Source organism: Peromyscus leucopus, chromosome 4 (assembly GCF_004664715.2).
Source record: "Peromyscus leucopus breed LL Stock chromosome 4, UCI_PerLeu_2.1, whole genome shotgun sequence".
Classification (NCBI taxonomy): domain Eukaryota; kingdom Metazoa; phylum Chordata; class Mammalia; order Rodentia; family Cricetidae; genus Peromyscus; species Peromyscus leucopus.
The window spans coordinates 22489836-22512777 of record NC_051066.1 but is presented as its reverse complement, the minus strand read 5'-3'; the positions used below and the strand labels follow the sequence as shown (position 1 = coordinate 22512777).

Genomic DNA, 22942 nt, shown 5'->3' with positions numbered 1-22942 from the left:
TGACTGATTAGAAAATATGACAGACTCAATAGTTTCCTCCAGTATGATGCTTAGTAAACCTAACTACAAGATCCTCAAAGTTCCGATGGCTAACTGAAGACTGACAGGAAGACGATGCTGGTGGTGGTGATAAAACAATAGCCATTTTCCATTAAAGTGTGTTTACTGTTTACCAGGCACTACAAAGTCTCTCTCTGTAAGTCATCTCCCTGAATGCCCTCAGGTAGCTTTAAAGTGTTTTTAGATACATTGTTGCCGAGAAGGAAGTTAAGTTTCAGCTTGCCCTGGAATGCTGCTACCAAATACCAGAACAGAGACTTTAACTGCCTTTATACTGGGCTACACAATTTAGTTCTGATTAAAATGGTGATGCGGGCTACAAAGATGGCTCAGTGGCTAAGCATGCTTGTTCTGCAAGCATAAAGACCTGAGTTCAAATCCCCAGTACCCACATAAAAAGTCAGGTAAAGCTGCACATGACTATAACCCCAGTATTGTGGGACAGAAGCAGGTAGATTCTAGAAACTCATAAGCCAGCCAGCCCAGCTGAAAGGATGAACTTCCAGTTCAGTAAGCAACCTCGTCTCAATGCAGTAGGAAAGTAATACAGGAAGACACCAAAAGTCCTCCCCTGCCCTCTATGTATGCTCATGTGTGTGCATGCCCACACCCTAAAGTAAATGCTCCACTCCACTCACACAAAAAGCTTAAATTAAAATCAATGATAATCATACATGGATTTATGAATGGCTTTTGATAGCTTCCTTTGGGGGAAATTTACATTCATCTCTAAAACAATTTATTTTTATGAATGGTCTCTCAAGAAGACTTCTTTGTCACCCACTTTTCACTCCAAATACAGGACTGTGATGGTCACTATTAGTAAGTTCATTTAACTAGTGAGAACTTTTGTTTCCCAGACTTCTCATTGTGAAAGAAACTTTTCTTGAGTGATAGAATTCATTTATAGGATGTAATGCCATTTCAGTATCCAAAATCTCTTTACTTTTTCCATATAAACAAAGTCATCTTTGGGAATATAATATAATTAACTCTTAAAAACTCTAGGAATAAGCCACAGAAGACTGGGATTGGCACTGGGCCCTTTTCTCTTATGACATTACGAGAGGGATGCATAGAACAATGCAGCTTTGCTTTCTTTGAGAGAATGGGAGAGAAAGCTGAGCTCCACTGAAATAGGGTACAGCATGTGCATCAGCAGGAATCACTGAGTGGGTCCAATGAGACTCACAGGCCGTAGTCACCAGCTCCTCTGTGAGATCTCCTTCAACTAACCAACAAGCACAGAAAATGTGCATAGCTCTAGTGTTTTCTTCCTATTTAGCACTCTGTCCATTTCTGTTTTAGCATTTTTAGACTGGATTTTCCTCCTGAAATGAAAATTCTCCCCCATATAACTGAAGACCTAGTCTTTTCTAGTAATGACAAAATGTTCATAGCTGAATATGAAAACTTTTATTAAGACAGAAAATCAGTTTGTCAAGAGGCATGTAATAATTCCAAACCAAGTTTAATTCTCTATTTAAAAATAAAAGGCATGATCCTTTATATTGTTTGGTAGACCAGTCTTCCTAAGCTTTTAAAAATATATGCACAGCTAGCACCTTCAGCCAGGGTGCAGCCATCATTCATCTGTTCATTTTAAACCCTATTTTAAGTGCCTGACAACACATGGTGTTTAGGAACTTCGCTCATATGTGGGGCTTCCAGACCTTTATAAGAGCATTGCATCCAGATAACTAGCAGGCAGTAGAAAAGGACACACTTATGAAATCATCTGTAGTAAATCCTTGTTAGTGCAGGTGTCAGAGTGAGATGGAATTTCTCGGGATAAATGCAAGCACCAGTAAAGTCAAAGTCAGTGACAGGCAATGGACAAGGATGACAAGGAAAAGGGGAAATTCTATTTCAGACACAAGAACTTTAGGTAGAAGAGCATGGGGCTAAATGAGGAGAGAGAGTGTGGAGAGAATGGGAGCCATGGAGACACTTGAGTACTTGATGAGTCAACTTAATTTCAACTTAGTAGATTCTAGTCCATAGACATTTTAGAAAAGAGAAAATCCGGAGTGTTGTGTTGAAGAGAATGGTGTAATAGAGCTGTGTTTTGGAAGCAGCTTGGAAGAGTGAGCATCTGAAGCTTTGTGATGACCTTGAGGTATAGAAGATAACAGTTACTATAAAAATGGAGATGAACAAGGAGGCTTTACATTTCCTGAAGAAGAAAAGATACCTAATTATTAATAAGCTGGCCAGTAAGACAGATTTGTTGTCAATTTCTTTTTTTTTTTAAGTAAATTTATTTTACAACATCATTTAGTTCAACATAATAGCCACAGATTCCCCTGTTCTCCCACTCTCGCCCCCCCTCCCCCTCCCCTCACCCCACCCCCCATTCCCACCTCCTCCAGATCAAGGTCTCCCCCGAGGACCGGGATCGACCTGGTAGACTCAGTCCAGCCAGGACCAGTCCCCCCTTCCCAGACCAAGCCAAGTGTCCCTGCATAGGTCCCAGGATTCAAACAGCCAACTCATGCAGCAAGCCCAGGACCCGGCACCAATGCACAGCTGCCTCCCAAACAGATCAAGCCAAATGACTGTCTCACCCGTTCAGGGGGCCTGATCCAGTTAATGACATCATACAGTTTGCAGACAAATGGATTGATCTAGAAAAAAATCATCCTGAGTGAGGTGACCCAGACTCAGAAAGACAAATATGGTATGTACTCACTCATAGGAAGATGCTAGATGTGGAACAAGAATGACTGGACTGCTACTCACATCACCAGTGAGGCTACCTGGAAAACGGGACCCCAAAAAAAGACACGGAGAAATGGATGAGATCTACATGAACAGCCTGGCCATGAGTGGGAACAATGAAGAGCGACGATCGAGGAAAAGGGAGTGGGAGATCCTAGCTGGATCAAGAGAAGAGAGGGAGAACAACGAATAGGAGACCATGGTAAATGAAGATCACATGAGAAAGGGAGGAAGCAGAGAGCTAGGGAGGCCCACGGAGATCCACAAAGATACCCCCACAAAAGACTGCTGGCAATGGTCGAGAGACGGCAGGAACTGACCTACTCCGGTGATGGGATGGCCAGACACCCTGTTAGTTGTGCCATAAACCCCATCCAAGGAAGGTCTGAGGAATCTGGATGCAGACATCCACGGCTGGGCCCTGGTGGAGCGCTGGGAGTCTAATTAGTGAGAAAGAAGAGGGTTTATATGAGCGAGAATTGTTGAAGCCAGGGTTGGATAAAGCACAGGGACAAATAACCAAATGAATGGAAGCACAGGATCTATGAACCAAAGGCTGAGGGGCCCCCAATTGTTGTCAATTTCTTATGGCCCAGAAAATATTGACTGAGTGGTGACATGTTGACTCCAGAGGCAAGTTTGATCATTAGTGCTGTGTGATGGGTTTTAAGGTGGTTTGTTTGTTTGTTTGTTTGTTTGTTTGTTTGTTTGTTTTAAGTGTTCTAACTGTTCTTGGGGAAGCTAGATGAAGATTCTGCAGAGAATCAGGTTCTAGAAGCACTAAAACATTTACTCTAGTAGGGAAGGGCTAAAAAGATGAAATTTATAGACAATGTAGACTCAGTCAGTTTAGTCTAAGAACTTTCTCAATGATGTACAAATCACTATGCTAGATAGTAGATGATAACGTAGCCATGCCCTCTGCTCTTGAGGAACTCAGAACATAGGAGGGAGTAAGTATAACCTTGCAAGAAAGTAAGTACCAAGGGTAGACAAGTGTGGTACAAGTGACCAAAGGGTCACTGGTGAAGAGCTCTACAGTTGCACATTGGCAGAGTAGAAGGAAATGCATGAGTTGGGAAAGAGAACTTTGAGAACTATAAGAAATAGGTGTCACTTTCAATATTGCTTGAAACACTTAAAAACTGAAAGCAATTTAATGTCAAATATGAGAACTATCTAATGAAAAGTTAAAATGTGATGTAATTGTTTTAAAATATGATATGCATTTATCTGCTAGTGTATATAGACATTTAATGAAAATACAAAGTACAGAATAGTGGGCATTAATCTCATAAAATGAGAAAGCTGAACATTAAATACCTTGACATGAGTATTTTTGAGTATGCTTAGGAAGAGATCTGGAACTAAGTCACCAAACAGCTGCTGGTATTAGTGACCCCTGAGCAGTGGAAACAGGATAGGGGAGTATGTATCTCTGAATTATTTGCATTTATTACAATGGGTATGCACTTTTCTTTTATTGAAAATTTAATTATAGATGTTCATGCAGATGTAAAAATAATAGGGTCTCTTTCTGATGACTCATGTCGTATCCTCACATCTCACTCTCTAGGACTTTAAGTCTCACTTGTATTCTTTAGTCTACTTTCTTCCTGTTCATCGTGGATAAATTCAATTGATCCCTGGCTTACTAACTCTTATCTTCTGCTGACCTCTCTCATTACAGAGCCTGTATATATAGTAAGCTTTTAGGTTGTTTGTTTGTTCCTGTTAGTATATATTTTCAGTATGATCATCTTTATTGATGATTACTTGATACTTACTGTATATACATTGTCTATAAGTTCCCTGGAAGCCAGGATAAGACAGGAAGTCATCTTATTTCTATTCAAGAGGGGAAAACACTTCCTTTTTTTTTTTTTTTTTTTTTTCCGAGACAGGGTTTCTCTGTGTAGCTTTGCGCCTTTCCTGGAGCTCACTTGGTAGAAAACACTTCTTAATGACAATCAAAGACTTTCCTAGACTAGATCCTGGGAGAGTGTCTAAGTAGAAGGGACAGATACTATGGTGTTAGCTCTTAGTATTACTAGCAGCCAGTTGCAAGCATATTCCCTGCATGCAGTTTAGAATGAAATTGTGTTTAAATCCAAAAGAAGATCTAATTGATTAGTCACTATATTTGAGAAAAAAATGACAAGACTTAGTAACAGACTGTGGAGATGAAATTTGATTCTGTAGAGTCTCCCACATCATAGGAAGTAGACATACTCGTTGAGATAGAACAGTGTGGGATGATGACTGCTGAAGTAATGTCCTGTAGTGGGGAAGACCAATGCAGCTTAACTGATACTTACGGCCTACCAGTTTGTAGAAGGATGTGTGTCCTTGGGCTTCCTCACCAGAATTGTAGAGAAAGAGCTCACTGGCAAGTCAGACTGCTAGACAAAAAATCTTTCTGTAACAAACAGAAAATAATAGAAAGTCTGGGGAAGTCAAGCTTCTAGCAAGGAGAGCTTCTCTAGAAAATCATTGGAGATCTAATGGGAAAAATATTGAGGATAACTCAGTCAGATGGAAAGAGCAAGAAGATGTAACACAGACAAGAGTGCTAAGCTGAAATGATAACATGGGATTTGGAGATCAAGCCAGGGTCCTTTCAATGGGCAGAGGTGTCTGATAGAAGAACACATAGCAAGCAGGAGAGCTGGAGTAGCAGACCCACTAGGAAGCATTCTCATCCAGGAAACCCGGGAGGTCAAGAGAGGGATGCAGTTGCCACTGTGAGATGAGACGGCCTGTGAAGAGTCACCTAGAAAGAGTACATTGCAGAAAGCTCTGTTGCTAATAAGAAAAAGACATATTTTCAAAGACAACAGACACTGTGCTGCAGAAATGGGATCACCGGCCACAACTGAAGTGGGAACACACCTCTAACAGGTACTACTAGCCTGAATTTTCTATGATAGACCTCACTCCTCTCTGCTATCAAAAAGAAAAATAAGAATATCAGTATGCAGATTGTATGAAACTCTGATATCTGAATTCAAATTTCAGTTTTTATTTATGATTTCTTTCTGATGGCAGATTTCAGTGTGTTACTAGAAATCTCATGTAGCCCAGGACATTGCCCTCCATTTCCTAGCCTCAAGCTAGGACACTACTCAAGTATTCTCTTCAAGCAGCCTTGTAATCCTTCCCTGGACATTCACTAAGAGCATGCTTCTGTGTTTAAGTACAGTATAGCTCAGAAGTTTATTAAGGCCATCACTAGAGATAATGTACTAAGACTGTCTCTCTGTCTCCCACTGCCCCATCATCCTGCTTCTTTCCCAGGCATTAACCTGGACTCTCAGCTCTATTTGCAATTTTTTGCCATTGTCCCTTTGCCAGAGGTAAAGCAACACAGAATGCTCTACTCATTGGCATATCTTACATGCTTCTGCCTGCTGTAGACCTCAGCATTACAGGGAATTTAACTTGTAAACAACCAAGAGACCTCTACTATGGAGGTTGGTGGCATTTCTCCCCTCTCCGTGCCTCCTTGAAGCAATGAACATGAAACACCTTAGCATCTTGAATGCCTTCTGAGTAGAAGGGTAGAGGGAAGATATATTGGTTAAAATTTCTAAAATCTAGGATCAAAGGGCAAAGTATAACAATTTACTTTGTCAAGGGTGTGTAGAAAGAGAAGTGCTGAACACTGTCAGTGGGATGCAAGTAAAATTACAGAAACGATAGGCAGGATGTCAGCCTTAAAAACATACATACAAGTAGCATTACACAGACTGAGCAGGTTGTACTTATATTTATGAATATATTTGTAACAATGATTAATGAAAAAAGAGGCCATGGATTTGAAAGAGAGCAAGGAAGGGTATATGGGAAGGTTCCAAGGGAGGAAAGTAGAGGGGGAAATGTTATACTTAGATTCTCAAACAATAAAAGAAATAATATGATAGTAACAACAACAAAAAGTACCCAGTGCCATGCATGGTAACATACTTGTAATCCCTACCCTTGAGAGGTTGAGACAAGCCAATCAGGACTTTGAGGCTAATCTAGAATGCACAGTTCAAGGCCAATTGTGCTATGACAAGACACTATCTTAAAACAGAACAACAAAATTAAAACCAGAACTCCCTGTGATCCACTTGCCATATACTTGTTGTCTATCTAAAGAGAAAGACCAGTATGTGAAAGGCATATGTTCTTCCTTCTTTATTTTAATACTGTTGACAGCTGCTAGGATGTGGAATTGCCCTGTGTCTGCTGACTCATAAATATATGAGGAAAATGAGGTGCATGTACACAGTAGAATACTCTTCAGCCAGAAAAAAGGAAGAAGTCCTGTCATTTGTATCAACATGGATGAAACTAGAGATTTTGTTGTCAAACAGGAACAAAAAGATGAGTATCAAGTGATCTCTTCTGTGGAGGATAAAGTTGATCTCAGGAACTGCAAGGGGTAGTAGTTAACAGAAGCTGATTTTGTTCAGTCTTTGCGGCACACCTGCGGGCTGCTCTGTGAGTCTGTCGAAAAGCCATTTCTCTCTGCACTGCCCTTCTCTCTCTGAAAGCAAGTTTAAAGGACAGAAAGCAGTATGCCTACCCTCCAGTTACCAATGTGGAAGGGCTTTAAAAAACAAAGGGGGGAGGGGTATTGAAGAAGTAATTGTTACTGGAAAGTTTACATAGTAAAAGAAAGACAGATGAGATGGGGACATGGAGGGGAGGGAAGAGAGAAACATTGAGATTGCAGGAGCAAGAGGGAGCAAGGGAAGTGAAATGAAGAAACTGGTCAGTAGTGAAGACTGCTCACTAAATCATCCTCCAGCAAACGCTGCACAGCAAACACTGCTTGTTGATATTGGACAGAGCAAGTGAAAAGTACACGTCTTAGAGAGCGTATCAGATCAGTTGGTGATGAGAAGCAGCTTATCAGGGAATACAAGCCTATACAGGAGTAAGAAGTGCATCGCTGAATTTGGAAGTGTGAAATGTTTTGAGATTTTAGTTGGTTAATTAGTTGTTTGGTTGGTTGATTTGTTTCTATGAGAGAGATTGTCTTGTTTTGTTGAAACAGGATCTCAGTATTTAGCCCAGGCTTACCTCAAACTTGAGATTCTTAGCCTTAGCCTCCCAAGTGCTATATTGCAGGCTCATGTCCTGTGAGGTAGTGTTTGTAATGAGAGAGAGATAGGTTAGCAAACCCTCAGAAAGGTCAAGATGTTTAAAACCACTTCACTGGAGAATTGTGATTATGTATTACTTCTGGATATTTATTGTCTTCTCCAATGAGTCTGTGCCCCCAAAGTAGCAGAAGCTAAGGAAGGCCTGTGGCTTAATGGTCTGAAAATGAAACTGTGGACTGAAGGTACAAGCTTCCTTCCTCCTCTCAGTATAGGCAGGAAGCAGACATGAAGACGAAGATGAACAAACAAAAGTATGACTGTAGAGATAGCATGTGGGTTCTGGTGTGAGTTTTCTGTGTGGTCTTCGATGCTGGAATGGTTATATTTGATGGTCATTTGGTTGAGCCATGTAGGTGAGATTATGATCAGGTGCTTAGTAGGGATGTGCAGCATTTATAGAGCAGCTGACTGTGCCACAGATGGTACTCTAATTGAGGTGAACTAGGTTATGCTGCAGTAGTGAACACTTCCGCACCCCCATAGGATTCAGTTGCTTTAGACAAAAGAACCTTCTTTCACCTTTGTACACTGCTGCATGTGGGACAAGTCTCCATGTGACAACCTGAACCTGCTTACCTTAACACAGCATCACTGCAGAGTTTACTATGCTATCTAGAACTGCTCTCAGATGTGTTTATCTGAAGGTGACATATGTCAGTCAGCTTGCAGTCTGGCTGGCACTGGTCCTCACCCACAGCAAGGGAGTAAATAAGGAATCTATGTTCTCAGAAAGAGAGACTGGATATTAATGTTAACACAAATAGTCCCTCGTTGCTCAGCTCAACAATTGGTACCCAGTAAACAAAGTAGGCATCATCTGCCCTTTGCACAGAGCTCTGGATGAAGAGTAGTATGCTTCTGGAAAGAGCCAGTTTCTCTCAAGCCAGACAGGAGCTAGATCAAAGAGACTGCTCAATATATACACAGTTATGTGGGAAAATCGGAAATGGTAACAGTATAAGTGACAAGTATGGAGAACTTAGAAATCCTCAATAAATATTTACTGAATGAGTGCTAAGTGAGGAATAAGAAGAAATTTAGCTCTCTGAAACGAAACAGGAAAGGCAACAGAGAGAGACAGATATAGGAAGAAAAAACACATGGAAACAGTTTATGCTTTTCAAATGTTCTGAATAATATTTGGGAATAAAAGCTGTTCTTGCTGTATCTTCTGCTTCCAGGAAGCCTGAAATATTTCCCTGCTGGTCTCTTCTGCTGTAGTGGGGGTGTGGAGAAATGAAATCCCTGCCAGGCTGTTCTATCCTTACCTACTCAGTAGGATGGGTATGATCAGGAAGCCTGAACCCTAACACATTGACTGAAATGTCTTGTTTATTTAAACAAGTTTGCTTGGCTGGCATTTGTCAAACATAGAGGGTCGTGGGGAAAAAAAATGAAACAGCTGGGTACTGAACTGTTCAAGTTAAGAAGAAAGCTTATGAACTCAGAGTTGTGGTAGAATATTAGGAATGGGTTCTTTAAAATATTCAAAATAATTTACACAAACAAAGGTTATTGAAAACAAGCCAGAACAAACCTAACAATTTAGAGATGAACCTTGTAACAGTTATAGGCATCTATTTGTCCTGCACAGGCAGATCATAAAAGTCATGCTTTTCTGCCAACTCCTTTTACTCAAAAGTACTGGCTATTGAATACTTAATACTGAATAATTTTCCATGCCCAGAAGCACACATATGCAACATTATTTTTAATGACTGCTAAGAATTGTATCATATGTATCAAAATATATTTAATTGTCACCACTTTAAATTTTTACAAAGTTGCCATTATAAGTAATGTTGTTATGAATACATTGTAGCAGAATTTCTGTGTGCATCTTTTTAGGCTGACTTTCATAATTATAATTATTAGAGAAAAAGTGATGCACACATTAAGGCTTATCATGACCATTAGCAAATTTCCCTCTAAAGATTATATCAACCATTTCCCACCAGAAACGTGAGAACAGAAATACGGATCTAGAGACAAGTTTCTTGCAAAAAGCATTTTTCATCTTGATAGCAGATGTGTCCTCATCAGACCCTTCACTATATATGTAATACTTTTTGCTACAACCACATGGAGGAGAGTTTCACATTTAGACTAATTTGAAAGTAATTTAAGATATAGCATGTTCTGCTCAATGGGTTCATTAGTATCAGAGGAACTGTATGGCCCATTGGATGCCCAGAGCTCATCCCTTGCAGGACACAGTAGTTGGCTCTTCTGTTCATTCATCACTCATGCCTTGTTGTAAGGTATGGTTGTTATATGTGGAACTTTTTAAAGGTTGAATGTTAGACAATTTCCCATTTCACCACAAAGAAAATCCAAAAAAAAAAACAAACAAAAAAAAAAAAAAAAAAAAAAACTTTCAACTAAACTGATTGTCTTAATTAGGGTGATGGCCATGACCAAACAAACACCATGACCAAAAAGCAAGCTGGGGAGGAAAGGATTTTTTTGTCCTACACTTTGATATCGCTGTTTATCATCAAAGGAAGTCAGGATAGAAATTCAAACAGGGCAAAAACTTGGAAGCAAGAGCTGATGCAGAGGCCACAGAGGGGTACTGCTTACTGGCTTACTTCCTATGGCTTACTCACCCTGCTTTCTTATAGAACCCAGGATCTGGCACCACCTGCAATGGGCTGGGCCCTCCACTATCAATCACCAGTTAAGAAAATACCTTTACAGGCTGGCCTACAACCTGACCTGATGTAGGCTCCCACCTTTCAGATGACTTTAGCCTATGTCAAGTTGACATAAAACTCTCCAGCATACTGCTTATATTGAGCTTTGAACAACATAAATCCAATAAGTGGGACAATAGTTGTATTAAAATCTCCTAGTGTATACATACAATACTGTAAAGTGCATGTGCTGAAGAATGCCTTGAGAATTGTTGCTCTTTTCCTACCCTCATATTTCAGGAAGCAATTTTGTTTCAAGCTCACCTTTCCTGCACTTTTGACACCATAGTGGTGCCCTTATTCAGACAACTGGCCTACTTCTACGACCTACTGTCTGGCATTCTGGATTGCAGAACAGAGACTGAAACTGCCCCATGGCATCACCAGAAATCTCTTCTCCAGCTATGGAAGCGTGCTTGCTGCTCATGATCTCATGACCACTTCATCAGTGTGTGTGTGTTTGAGAGAGAGATGGTGGTGGTGCCTGTTGGACATGGTGGTGGTTTTTTGGTATTTGTTTTCAAAACCACTCAGCACTTAGAATTGTTAGGTCTTACTTCCCAAAATGACACAATCTCAGTGTTTAATTTCCTATGAGTCTGCTTTCACTAGTACCACCAAGTGAGGAAGTACTAAAATCATCCAAAATTCTCATCAGTTAAAGGCTAACAGGCTGTTCCCAAAAATGAATAAAGAGTTCCCCTATGTCATGATACATTTTTTAAGAACTTGAGTATAAAATGTTCCTATTTGTGAGGGATAACTTTTAACAAATAAACTTCTACCTTATGTTCAGCTACATACTATGATTTAAACAAAATGAAAGAGGGTTCACACCAATCTTGTTTGTGTTCTTACACAAAATGACTATTGAATATTAAAGCTTTTGTCTACCTAGAAGGAATATCTAAAGTATGTGCTAGGTTGCAATGCAACTGTTTCTGTATAGAAGCAGTGAAAATGGATGTTCGTAAATCCTACTGCTTTAAACACACTGGAAGTTGTAGGAACTACAGTCTTTACCCAGTTAAGTTTCATCCCACCTACACACTGAATCTCCTTTTATCTTTTCATGCATGTGCCACCCCCTCGCCCACCCCCCAGACACGCACACAAGACAATAGTTAGAATACATGATATACCAGGGATCTGTAGCCAGATTTTTGGAATGTCAAATGAAAAACTTAGAGAACTGAGTGGCTAGATTTCCCTACAGTGTTACTCTCTTAAGCTGTATTATGTTATATTGTTTCCATCCTTTTCATCGAAGTATCTCCAAGAGAATCAGACTGAAAGAGCATTTTACAAGATAAGGTGGCAGTTATTTGATTGATATGGTTGAAGACTGCATATGGTATATGCTTTCCTCTCACACTGTTTGGAGTCTTTGTTCCTGCCCACAGCAGTAGTATATATGAAAACTATCCAAACACTTCCCAATGGTGCATGTATATAATACACATCATCTTAAAAAGCAATGAACATTTTGCCATTGCATCTTTTATTATTTGAAGTAAATCAAACTGAGAGACATAGCACTTAAAACAAATTGTTTGAGAACTCTAATTTTATAAGATCTTACAGTTTCATAAGATTATAAATGCTGTTTTAAAATGATAATTAGAAGATGCATTTGTTTCGATTCATGATACTGAAAATATTGACTGAATTGTGAATTAACACATTAAGGGGTACAGATGTCATTTTTCATGAGGTTTCCTGAATGATGTAATTTTCATATTTCATATAGCAGTTTAATAATTTTACAGATTTATTTTATATAATTAGTAAATGAGAAATTCAATTGCTGGTATATAACTATTTTCTGTAATGAAAAAAATCAAATTTCTGAATTATAAATAAAAAAATATTTTGAGGACATCTGGTCTACATCTGTCTGAAATAAGATAATTTAAAAACAGTGTAATTAAATGCAAGAAATACTGAAATATTCACACCTTAGAATGTTAAAAAATATTCCATTTAAGTATGATTTGTTGAAGAATATTTTTGTTTAATTTTAGTGTCTTTTAACCTCTCATTCTGTCATTAGCAAAGCCTGACAAACTGAACAAGCTGAAAACATTTGATGTTTCTTGATGCCTGTGCTAAATGAAAGTATTTTCTTTTCAGATTCTTTTACATGTTGACTACCCTACACTCTCTAAGTTGGTATTTAATATAGATAGATTCAGACTTATCCATCCCTTCTATTGCATTATAATTTTCCACCGAGTGATTGCAAACAAGAGATTAGTGAAAGGCGCCAGAGTCCCTTTCTTAAATTGTGTGCTCTGTGTCAGAACAAGGAGGCTGGATCTGTGGGAGAAAGGCTTCATTCCTGTGGAAAGCAAGCTTCCCTGCTTCATCCTCATGATGACGAACAAAAAATAATCCTTTCAAGTTTTTTTTCTTTAAGAAAATAAATTTGTGCTTAGTGAAAAATTAACTATTTGGAAGGAAGAAATACTGTATAGTTTACTTAATCTTTTTAAGACGGATTTCCCCTCCAAGAAAAGGTCCTTTTATTTTATAACCCATAGGTGGGCCTGAGTTTGATTCTGACAGCAGGTCTGGATGCGAGGTGACACACAGTTCAGGGAGGGGCTTCCTCACCAGCACAAGATCTTGACAGGAACTGACACCATGTGAACAGAATACTTTTTTCTTACCATGTACCCTGAGGTAACACTGGGTATATTTTCTGTTTATTTACAGGGAACATGACAAAGATCCAGAGAGTTTTTTTAAGGTATTAATGCATCTAAAGGACTTAGGACTGAATTTCCACGTCTCTGTCCTTGGAGAAACTTTTACAGATGTCCCAGGTACCTGTTTTAAATTTTCTAATGTTTGTTTGTTTTGTTTTGTTTTGTTTTTTATAGGAAGACATGAGCTCTACAACTGAAGTATTAATTTCTTCTTTGTTAGAATAATCAAGATGAGCACTGTTAACCAAGATTATATGACAGCATTAAAGTCTGATTCAATTAAAAAAAACACTTAAGTAAGCATTCTTTGATTTAAGTTGAGAAGAAGCAGTCATCTCTCTTATCAAATATAGTTTATACAATGTATTTTATGTAAACAGAATATATTGCTTTGGGCATCTTAATACTTACAGAAAGTGGAAACTTATAATTGAATGTACAACCTCTCCACCTCTGGGGTCACAGCTTTGCCACCATCTGTTAGGTGGCCTGCATAAAGCAATGGGCATCTAACTTATGAGGTGGGGTGGGCCTTCGCCCATATCATTGCTGTCATGGTCTGTGCCTCTGTATTGAACTGAAGAAAAGTTAAGGTGGAAGCTGCCAGTAGCAGATCCTCTCATCCTTATGCCGCACAGCACCTGTTCAGGGTCATTTCCTTCATCTTGTATCCTCATCTGGTATGTTGGGGTCAGTAAAATGAGGAATTTGACACCTCTCTTAAGCATTTGTGTTTGTTTGTTTGTTTGTTTGTTTACAGCCTGGGTATTGAGCTTTGTTTTTAAACCAAACAACAACAAAGGTCCAGGCATAGTCTCGTTGAGCAGTGTCTTGCTGTGGTGTGTTACGCCCCTGAAAGGCTGCCTAAGTGCACACTCCTTTGGACAGTGCTTCCTGATTGTGGTTCAGTGCCTTATCAGCCTCATCTGGAGGCATGCCTTCTGCCTTCTGCAGTGCATGTACCAAACCTTGCTCTTGGGTACCAAGCTTCTGTCTTTTGGCTTCTATTTTATCAATCTCAGCTCTGGAGCATTTTCTTGAAAGTTCCTCATGTTCTTCTAGCACACTGTCTTTCTTCATGATATATCATATTGTTTTTCACCATTCACTGCATGCACATAATTACTAGATTTAAAATGTAAGCTACATGAGGGCTACTAGAGACAGAACCTGTCTTCCTCATTACTATCACCTGAAACACTGACCAGTGGAGTTGTAGAGGTCAGTAATACTTATTAAATAAGTAAGCAAAAGTAATTGATGCTCCCTCTCATCAGGGAACTTACAGTTGTGTTAAGGAGAGAGCATTCATGTGCAAACACAAAAACAAAGAGGGTACCAAACTGACACATGAGTAATGAGACGTGGAGCTTAGAGGGTTAACAGTGAACTAGTCTATTAATAGCCAAAGCTACTGGAATAGCCAGAAATAAAAAATTGATTAAATTATTCCAAAAAAGGGAAAGCACACCAAAGCAAACATTTTAGAAACTGTGTTTAAAGGAAGAAAATACCAGTGCTTAATGCTATGGGATCGCTAAAGTGAGTGGAATAAGGGGATTCTGCATGTCAACTTGGTAAGTTAATACTGCCTTACCCAGACAGGGTAGTGCCAAGATAAGGAGAATGTTGATCATTAAAGTAAATGAGGTATAGTGAGGCAGAATCGGTGTAAGAGTCACTGATGGTGACCCCAGGATGACTCTGCAGCAGTGGCAGAGACTCTAGTGAGGGGACTATGTATGAGGAAAGCAGAGAGGAATTGGTAGAAGGATGATTATACAGAAAGAAGAAAAAAAATGCCAGCTTTCATAGTTGGTGAGTTCAGTTTGTGTGTGCCACCATTGAATGCTTGTCGATGAACTGGCACAAGAGGCTAGAGGAAATGCCTAAGAGGTTTCTGAGCCAGCCTCACCACAGCATAATTTTAGCTGCCTCTGTGAAGCAGGTTAGATTTTTACTCAAGTAGCATATCCTTGGGTACTTGAGAATCGGTACTCTTCACATCCCACACATTGCCTTTGCGCTGTGCAGCATTGTGGAAAACTGCAACTGGGAGAGAGTACAGTATTTAGACTGTACTGTGGAACCCACAAGAAACAATGCCATACTTTCTGTGTACATGTTCCTTTACTTCCACTCCAGCTGGGCCTCTGTTATGTCTCAGCCTCTGATCCATGTGTCATTTCAAATGGGAATCAACCCTTCATGGCCAACATGCTTCGGCTTCCTTCTCATGGAATTGCAGATATTGAAGGAATGAATGTGTCTGGTTGCTCTCTGGCTTGTACCTTTATTCCAAAAGCTTTCTCACAAGCCATTCTGTATAACTGGTCATTGTTGTCATTCCTCTGGTGTATTTAACAAGTACTCATGGGGCACTCGCTTTCTATATCCCAGGCATTATTCTAAGCCACTTACAGATATTAGCTAACTCTTCACATAATCCTGTTCGAGAACATCTCCACTTTTTTTCTTTTTTGGAAAACCTGAGGAATAAAGAAACCAAGTAAGTTCACACAACTAAATAAAGCTGTAACTGTATGCTGTTCAGAGTTTTGTATACTTGTTTCCTGACTCAACATTTCCCTAACTCACCATCTAACAGTCCTACCTTCTAAGCAATCATAATATGTATTACACAACTAGTAACTACCTGCTGGACAGGTAAAGAAATAGTGACTCTGACTGTCAGTTACTTTTAATGACTGCCTGCCTGTAAGTCATCTTTTCACATTCATGTAAGAACGATGGAGTATATGATATACTAACATTGGGTGGTTTTCCTCCAACTTGGTCTTGTAGCAACCGACTGGGCTCCTGCACACTTATAATCCCAGTGTTCCTGTTCCTGACAGAAGAGGATCTCAAATTCTAGGTCAGCCTGGGCTGTGTAGGGAGACCATGTCTCCCAGCACACATTCCCTTTATTTCTCCACAAAGCACATAGGAGAAAACAACACCACTGCTAAGTGAAGGCACTGGTGCCCAACAAGATACTGTCATCAACACTAACTTGCTCTTGAAAATTTGAAGACTATGGTACAACTTTGTGTGGGTTCACTACTGTTGTATTTGCAAGCAAAAGTAATTTTACAAAAATCATTTTCCTGGAAAGTGTCACAATATTAAGAAGGTTCATTAAGTTTTATAGCCCTGTGATTCATAACTCTTTTGTATCTTTTTTATATTTTTGTTTGTTTTTGCAAAAGAGGAGAAAAGTACAGGGACACTTGGGGATTTATACAATCCTCCCTGCTGGGTGTGCTGGGCAGAGTAGGCAAGGGAGTGGCCAGGCCGAGAGCAGAGCAGGTCATCTTCTCCATCCCTCAGCATTGCTATAGTTGTGAACACACCTTTGTGCCAGGCACTGCAAGTCATACAGGATGACTGATCAAGTAGGAGGCATGGTTATCACATGGGGAGAACATGATTTGTTGCTTTATTGATCACTTCCTGGAACACTGCTTTCAATGTTAGAGTGATCATCCAGCAGATGCCTGGCACTGTTCTATGTCTTTCATTCATTGCTTTACTTAATTTTCACAATCAGCCCTGCAAATCAGGCAGTGTTAGAATACCATTTATGAGAAAAATAAGATCACAGAGCAGTTAAGTTTCGCAAAACCGTGATCCACACTTTGTGCAGTCTCCAAGGCCAACGCTATGCCTGGAAATCCATAGATCGATCTCCACTACAGAGGAGAAAGCAGGAGGTGTGGTTATAGGAAGTCCTGATCACTCCTGTGAATCAGTTCCATGTCCTTGGGTAATCCTTTTGCAAATGGAAAGCCATTGTTTAAAAACCTTGAAATTTATATCCTAAATATATTTCACCCCTTATATATTAAAGTGTCCTCATCACAAGAAAGTTAGCAAAACAAAATATGAAGTAGAAAAATATCCCACATAATATATAGCATCAATGTTCTCTAAGTATTACTCAAATGACAGAATGGGTTTGTCATACTAAAATCATACAATTTGCATATCTTAACAGGTTTAGAGAAATATACTTTGAAACAAAATCTTAAAGAATTAAGGGATGATAAAAGTTTTATTTTCAGTATACAACAACACTAAGTCAAACAAGTTCTAAGTTGTTTCGTATTGTTTTCTCTTTCAGCAGAAGTGACCTTGATTTTATGTAATTTTTTTAAGTTCTTCTCAACTCTCAGCTCTTAAATTAGATTAATATAGGCTACACTAAGGTGGAGAAAACCTTAAAATTGCAGTGGCTTAAAATGCAAACTGTGTTTCTTGTCCATACCGTGTGTTTCTGCAGATGAGTGGGAGGGCACTGCTGATGAGAGTCGGTGAGGACCCTAGCTGATAAACAGATAATCATCATCATCCTAAGCATCACCTGAAGAACTACAAAACTCATTCCATGTGTCACCAAGCAACTCCACTAGCTTGGAAATAGCACAGGGCTCTGCTCCATTCATTAGCCAGAACTTAAAGGCACTACCCAGTCATAAGGAAAGCCAGTCCTGCTCTCTTTCAGGAAAACAGACAAACAAAAACAAAAAACAGACAAACAACAAAAACAGGAGACAGAATTTGATGAATTACACTATGGGCTACCAGAGCTCATTAATGTACACCATGATCTGTAGCTCTGCAGACAGAAAGCCATGCCTCTCCAGATTTCCACTCTCATCTAGGAAGTGTAGCCCAGTTGATAGAGAGCTTAAATAATGTGTGGGCATTGCCTTCGGTCTTCTTGTGGGGAGCAACCTGATGGTATCTGAAGATGCATCTGGTAATTCATAGCCTTTAAGAAGGAACCTTTATGAAGTAGAGGTGGTCTCTGAAATAGGGTAGGTTCTTCTAGGTGTTTGGGCATTTTACAGAGCTTATAGATATTGTCAACCAGGAGTGATTTCCCTCCATCCCTGGGGACATTTGGCAATGTCCACACACATTTCTGTCATAACTGTTGAACAGGGGGTTAGCTCCTGCCAAATAGGGCACCAGTTATTCTGCCAAACATACTAGAAAGTACAGGGTCAGCCCAACAACAGAACATACTGAACCTAATAAAATATCGGCAGCACCAAGACTGAGAAGATATAATTGCAGAAATTTAAATCAGCAAAACAGATTCAAATTGGGTCCTAAAAGCTTTCCAGATGAACCTCAGCTAACTCAACTGTACAATAAAAGGCACATGGGAAAGAAAACTAATAAAACTACCTACTCCATTTCAATGAATTTGTGTGAAGATTTCCATAGGAGTAGGTCATTTGGAGAAAGCACTAAAGTACTATGCAAATTTTATTATAAGACTCAGGGACGTCTCTTCAGAGTTTGGATAGAGAATGAGTTTCCAGAATACTTTTTGGATCTAAAGAAGACATTAAGGGTGCTGTATCTAGGAAGTTCATTTTTGTTCAGACAATTAAAAGGTCATTCTGCTCTATAAACCATCTGCATCTAGTTTCATGTTTAAAGGGAACCAAAAAGCCTAGGAACTCTTCAGTGCACGTATTTTGAGTGTTGGCCAGTTCTCATGACAAGGTCACATTGTTAGCCCTTGAGATGTTTTTTTTTTTTTTCTTTTTTTTTTTTTTTTTAGTAAATGCTTTAGATATCAAGTCAATGGAATGTGTTTGTATACTTCATAATTTCCCACAAATTGTAATTCTAAACAATTCTTTTGTGTGAGCAGCCAAGGCCTTATGTAAAATTCTTCTTTCTTATTTCAGATATGGTACTCTTTCTCCAAAGGAGTTTTAGCTTGAGACATTTGGGCAGCCAAAAAGATCTGAGGAAAACTGAAAACCTGAAGCATGGTTTTGGCAGGCAGAAGCTCTTCTGGTTCCCCTGTAATTTAGGTCAAGAGTGGTGTGTGGAAGGCTTCTGGGTAGCATCTGGCCTGGCAGTGGTTACTACTGCAATCTTGTCGTGGCCCTGCTTCTTAGCTCTGGAGTGAAATGCTAGATAATCATGTGGCAATTTCCAACCGTTCCGCCTCCTATTTCCCTCAGCTCCCAGCTACTGTCTCATTTTCAGCAGAGTGACTATACCAAAGAGTCAGTTCTAGAAAGGTCTAGGTACACAAATAAACCACATTATTGTAAAACTTCTACATTTGTCTTCAAATCAAGCCCAATACAAAATGGTCTATTAATTGATTAATATTGAATCATAAGGTTATATGTGATAGGTAACAAATTCTACTAGTAAGACAAGACTGAATGAACTCCACTCTGTCAAGGCCACACCATTCCTTAAGCCAGTCCTTTCTGAGTATGTTTTCAGTCGCTCTTTATTCCCTTGACATGAAGTTGTTTACCAGCTGTGTCTTATATTCATATAATGTATTGTGAAAATCAAGAGAAGAAAATTCACTAGAATATTGCAGTCTGATTTGAAAGTAAAAAAAAAGTTTATATTTACATTTTATTATAGCATGCCCTTGTTTATAACTTTTTCATCATTTTGAGTATATTGCTTATGAACAACCTTTTAAGGCAATTTAATATATTGACATCCCAAATTTATAGTGAAGAAAAATGGCTTATCAACTCCATTTTAGATGCACAGGTGTAAATGAAAAGCTCAGTACATGGAACTGCCGTCACGTGGCTCCCCTAAAGAAGCATGTGAGAAGGATTCCCAGGAATCGGAAACCCAGACTGAGTGGAATTTTTTTTTTACCCATCTTATGGTAAAACGAAGAAGACAAACCACCATGGCAAAAATAAGGAAGATTAAAGAAATGAAAAATGAATTTGATTCTGGCTGGAAAAAATAAATACCATGTATATTTTTCATAGTAGAAATGGTAGTGTATCTTAAGATAATTTATAAACTTAGCAAGAGTCCACTTAGGGTGCCACAGTATTACTTTGTATGTCCTCACCGAACTGCTGTGGATAGTTTAAAAAGTAAATAAGTAAAAGAGCAAACTGTCAAAGATACCAAGTACAGAGAAATTACAATGGAAAACCTGTCCCGTCAGATTCAGAACACTTATGAAATGATAACTTTTAAAGAGTGCTTTACAGACTCACAAACATGAGAGTAGAAAAGTCAGCAGAAGTAGAAAATTCAGAAACAAACTGGTGTGTATATATTCTTAATATCTAATAAGCAGGGCAGCAACCTAATAACATACCAATTCCATTTTAAAATCTGATGGGCATTTTTCTTAGTAAAAACAAGAAACTGGCTAATAAATTAGTAACTTCCATGAAATAAACAAAGCAACAGAAATTGTACATGATCTATTTTAGATATTTATGTTCCAACACTTACGTGAGTCTATATGAACATAAAATAAATGAAGCACATGCTGTAACTATGTCATGGAGAGGAAGGCTTGTGACGGCAGAAGCCCTTAGGACTCTGCTGGGCCACACTAAGCTGGACTGTTAGGCTACCATCTCATTCTACCCAGTAAACTGCCGTCTCCTTATGCACAGGTGAGAAACTAAGGCTTCAGTTAAGTAACTTACCAAAAGTCACATAGCTGATAAACAAAAGAGGAAATGATATGAGAAGAAATAAATGTCACATCAAATTTTAAGAGGAAACCTGTAATTTTGCCAGTAATAAAATAAATGTAAATGCATAGGATTTATGAGTAAGCAGTTAAATTCACCAAAGCAAGGAAAGCAATAGTATATCAGAACTAAGAGCAGCCACCTTGTGAGGTAGCCTCTGCATCAGCATGAGGACAGTATGAAGAGTTTTCCTGAGCCATGTAAATTAATATGCTTCTGTTTTTCTCAGTAATTTCACATCATGAATTGCATCTAGTAGATTTCAAGGTAGAGGAACACATGCCAAAGTTTTTGGAGCTTCATTCCCTTCTCTGTCTTCCCATTGCTAACAGAACACTGAGGTCCTTTTCCTCCCTAACCCACACTTCATCTGCTGTCTCTGGCACTCTTGCTCCTATTTTCTGAAACCTTACCTCCTGCAAAGGACTTACATTAGTCTCCCAGCTCCTGGGCATTTGTATGTTCAGTTTATCCCCCAGCATTCTTCCTAAACCCACAGCCCCCAAGAACAGATGTGTAGTACTGCAATAGTAATAAGTACATATCTTACAGATTTTCTGTAGGATGAGCTTCAATTTCTTTTGTAGCATGGGAGCTTTCTTCCTCAGCCTGGAGTCTTATGAATTCCCATTCTTCATGCCATTTTCTGAATGCATCTGTTCATGTGTACAAACCCTTTGTCTTGTGTTATTCACTGCTTAAATTCCTCTGTTCCTTCCCCCATGGGCACACTCATACCCTTTCTCCTCCTGCCATAATCTCAAGTCCAGTGAAGTCTCTTTACCCCTCTCTCCTCTTCACCTCCATATTGCTATCCATACTGATCCCTTTACTTGCCAAACTCATGTCACACTGCACTGGGGGCGTTTGACATCTAGTTGTTGTAATGAGTCCATGGCAGAGCTCCCCAGAAGACAGTTTTTAGGTGTTTAGTACCATTTCTGGATGAGCTACACAGAGGAGTCAGGGCCTTCCACACTTCAACCCCCCACTGATGAGAGTGAAGCTCCTTTTCAGTGGCTGAGCAGCTCCTTTCTCAGAAAAGTCTTGTTAATTCTGCCCACCCTTCCCTTCTAAACACTGAAGACATCCTCAGTGCAAGTAATATAGCAACTCACTCTGGTTTCTCAGGGCAGCGTCCTGGGAGAGTGCGGTGCTGCTGTGGTCACTCCCAGACGTGCCGTGTCTGGATTATTATCTTCTCCTCCTGCAGCTCCTCTGAGCAGGAGATGTGTAATTTCTACCAGAACCAGAAGATGCAGAGCAGCCTCAAGACAAGATCATTTTCCATCCTACCAGGGGGAAGACCGTGAAAATAATATGTTCCGGAATACAACTCCCAAAACATCTCTCAAGAAATTGTTCTCAGAAGTTATAGCTGTGTGAACATCACTGAGGAAAAAAAAAATGTTCTTTCATTTTCATAGACTGGTCTCAAATTTTGTGAGAAATGTACATTTCAGAAGGATAAATAGAAATCAGTTTATGAATGGAAAAGATCAAGACATTAATAGACCAGTAGGAGTGTAGGAATAGATGTAACTATGAAAGCTTATAATGGCATCTATGGCTTAGATATGCTGAAACAGGAGAAAGAACATCTCTGTAGACAGGAGAGCTAATATAACCCTACTCAGTGCTTTGATGTTTCACTTTTGTGTTCCTGCATTTGTATATTATCATAATTTGGTTTGTGATATGGTCACTGCAATATTTTCCCCACTATGAGACCAGAGGAAGGCCCATGTGTTTCAGCCTAACTGTTTCTTGTGCCTCTCAGAACCAGTGTGACAGAAAGTGCACAGTGGGGAGTGTTTATCTGGCCCCACGCAGTGAGCTTTTCCAGCTCTCTTCCCCTTGGCCTATGTTGTTTCATTTTCAACTGGAAGGAAGGCATCAGCTCTTTGCTGTTGTGAAATGAGCATGACCAGGAGCTGGGAAGGTTAGCTGTCTAGTTCTGGCGTTGCCATTCATAGCTAGGTTACCTCTTCCAGCCTCATTTCACTCATCTATAAAACCAGTTCTTCAAAAGGAGTTGAAACTAGGAGGTACTTTGGAGACCAGGGCTTCTCAAATGAGGTTCA

At 39.4% G+C, this 22942-nt stretch overlaps 1 protein-coding gene across 4 annotated transcripts in view; it reads left to right on the top strand.

Moving 5' to 3' along the window:
- Gtdc1 (glycosyltransferase like domain containing 1) overlaps window positions 1-22942 on the top strand; it is a 302236-nt gene that overhangs the window by 264232 nt on the left and 15062 nt on the right. For all 4 annotated transcript variants that reach the window (XM_037204750.1, XM_037204751.1, XM_028881497.2 and 1 more), the window contains one exon: window positions 13352-13461. In XM_037204750.1, the coding sequence (XP_037060645.1) occupies window positions 13352-13461 (110 nt within the window). The remainder of the gene's footprint in view (window positions 1-13351; window positions 13462-22942) is intronic.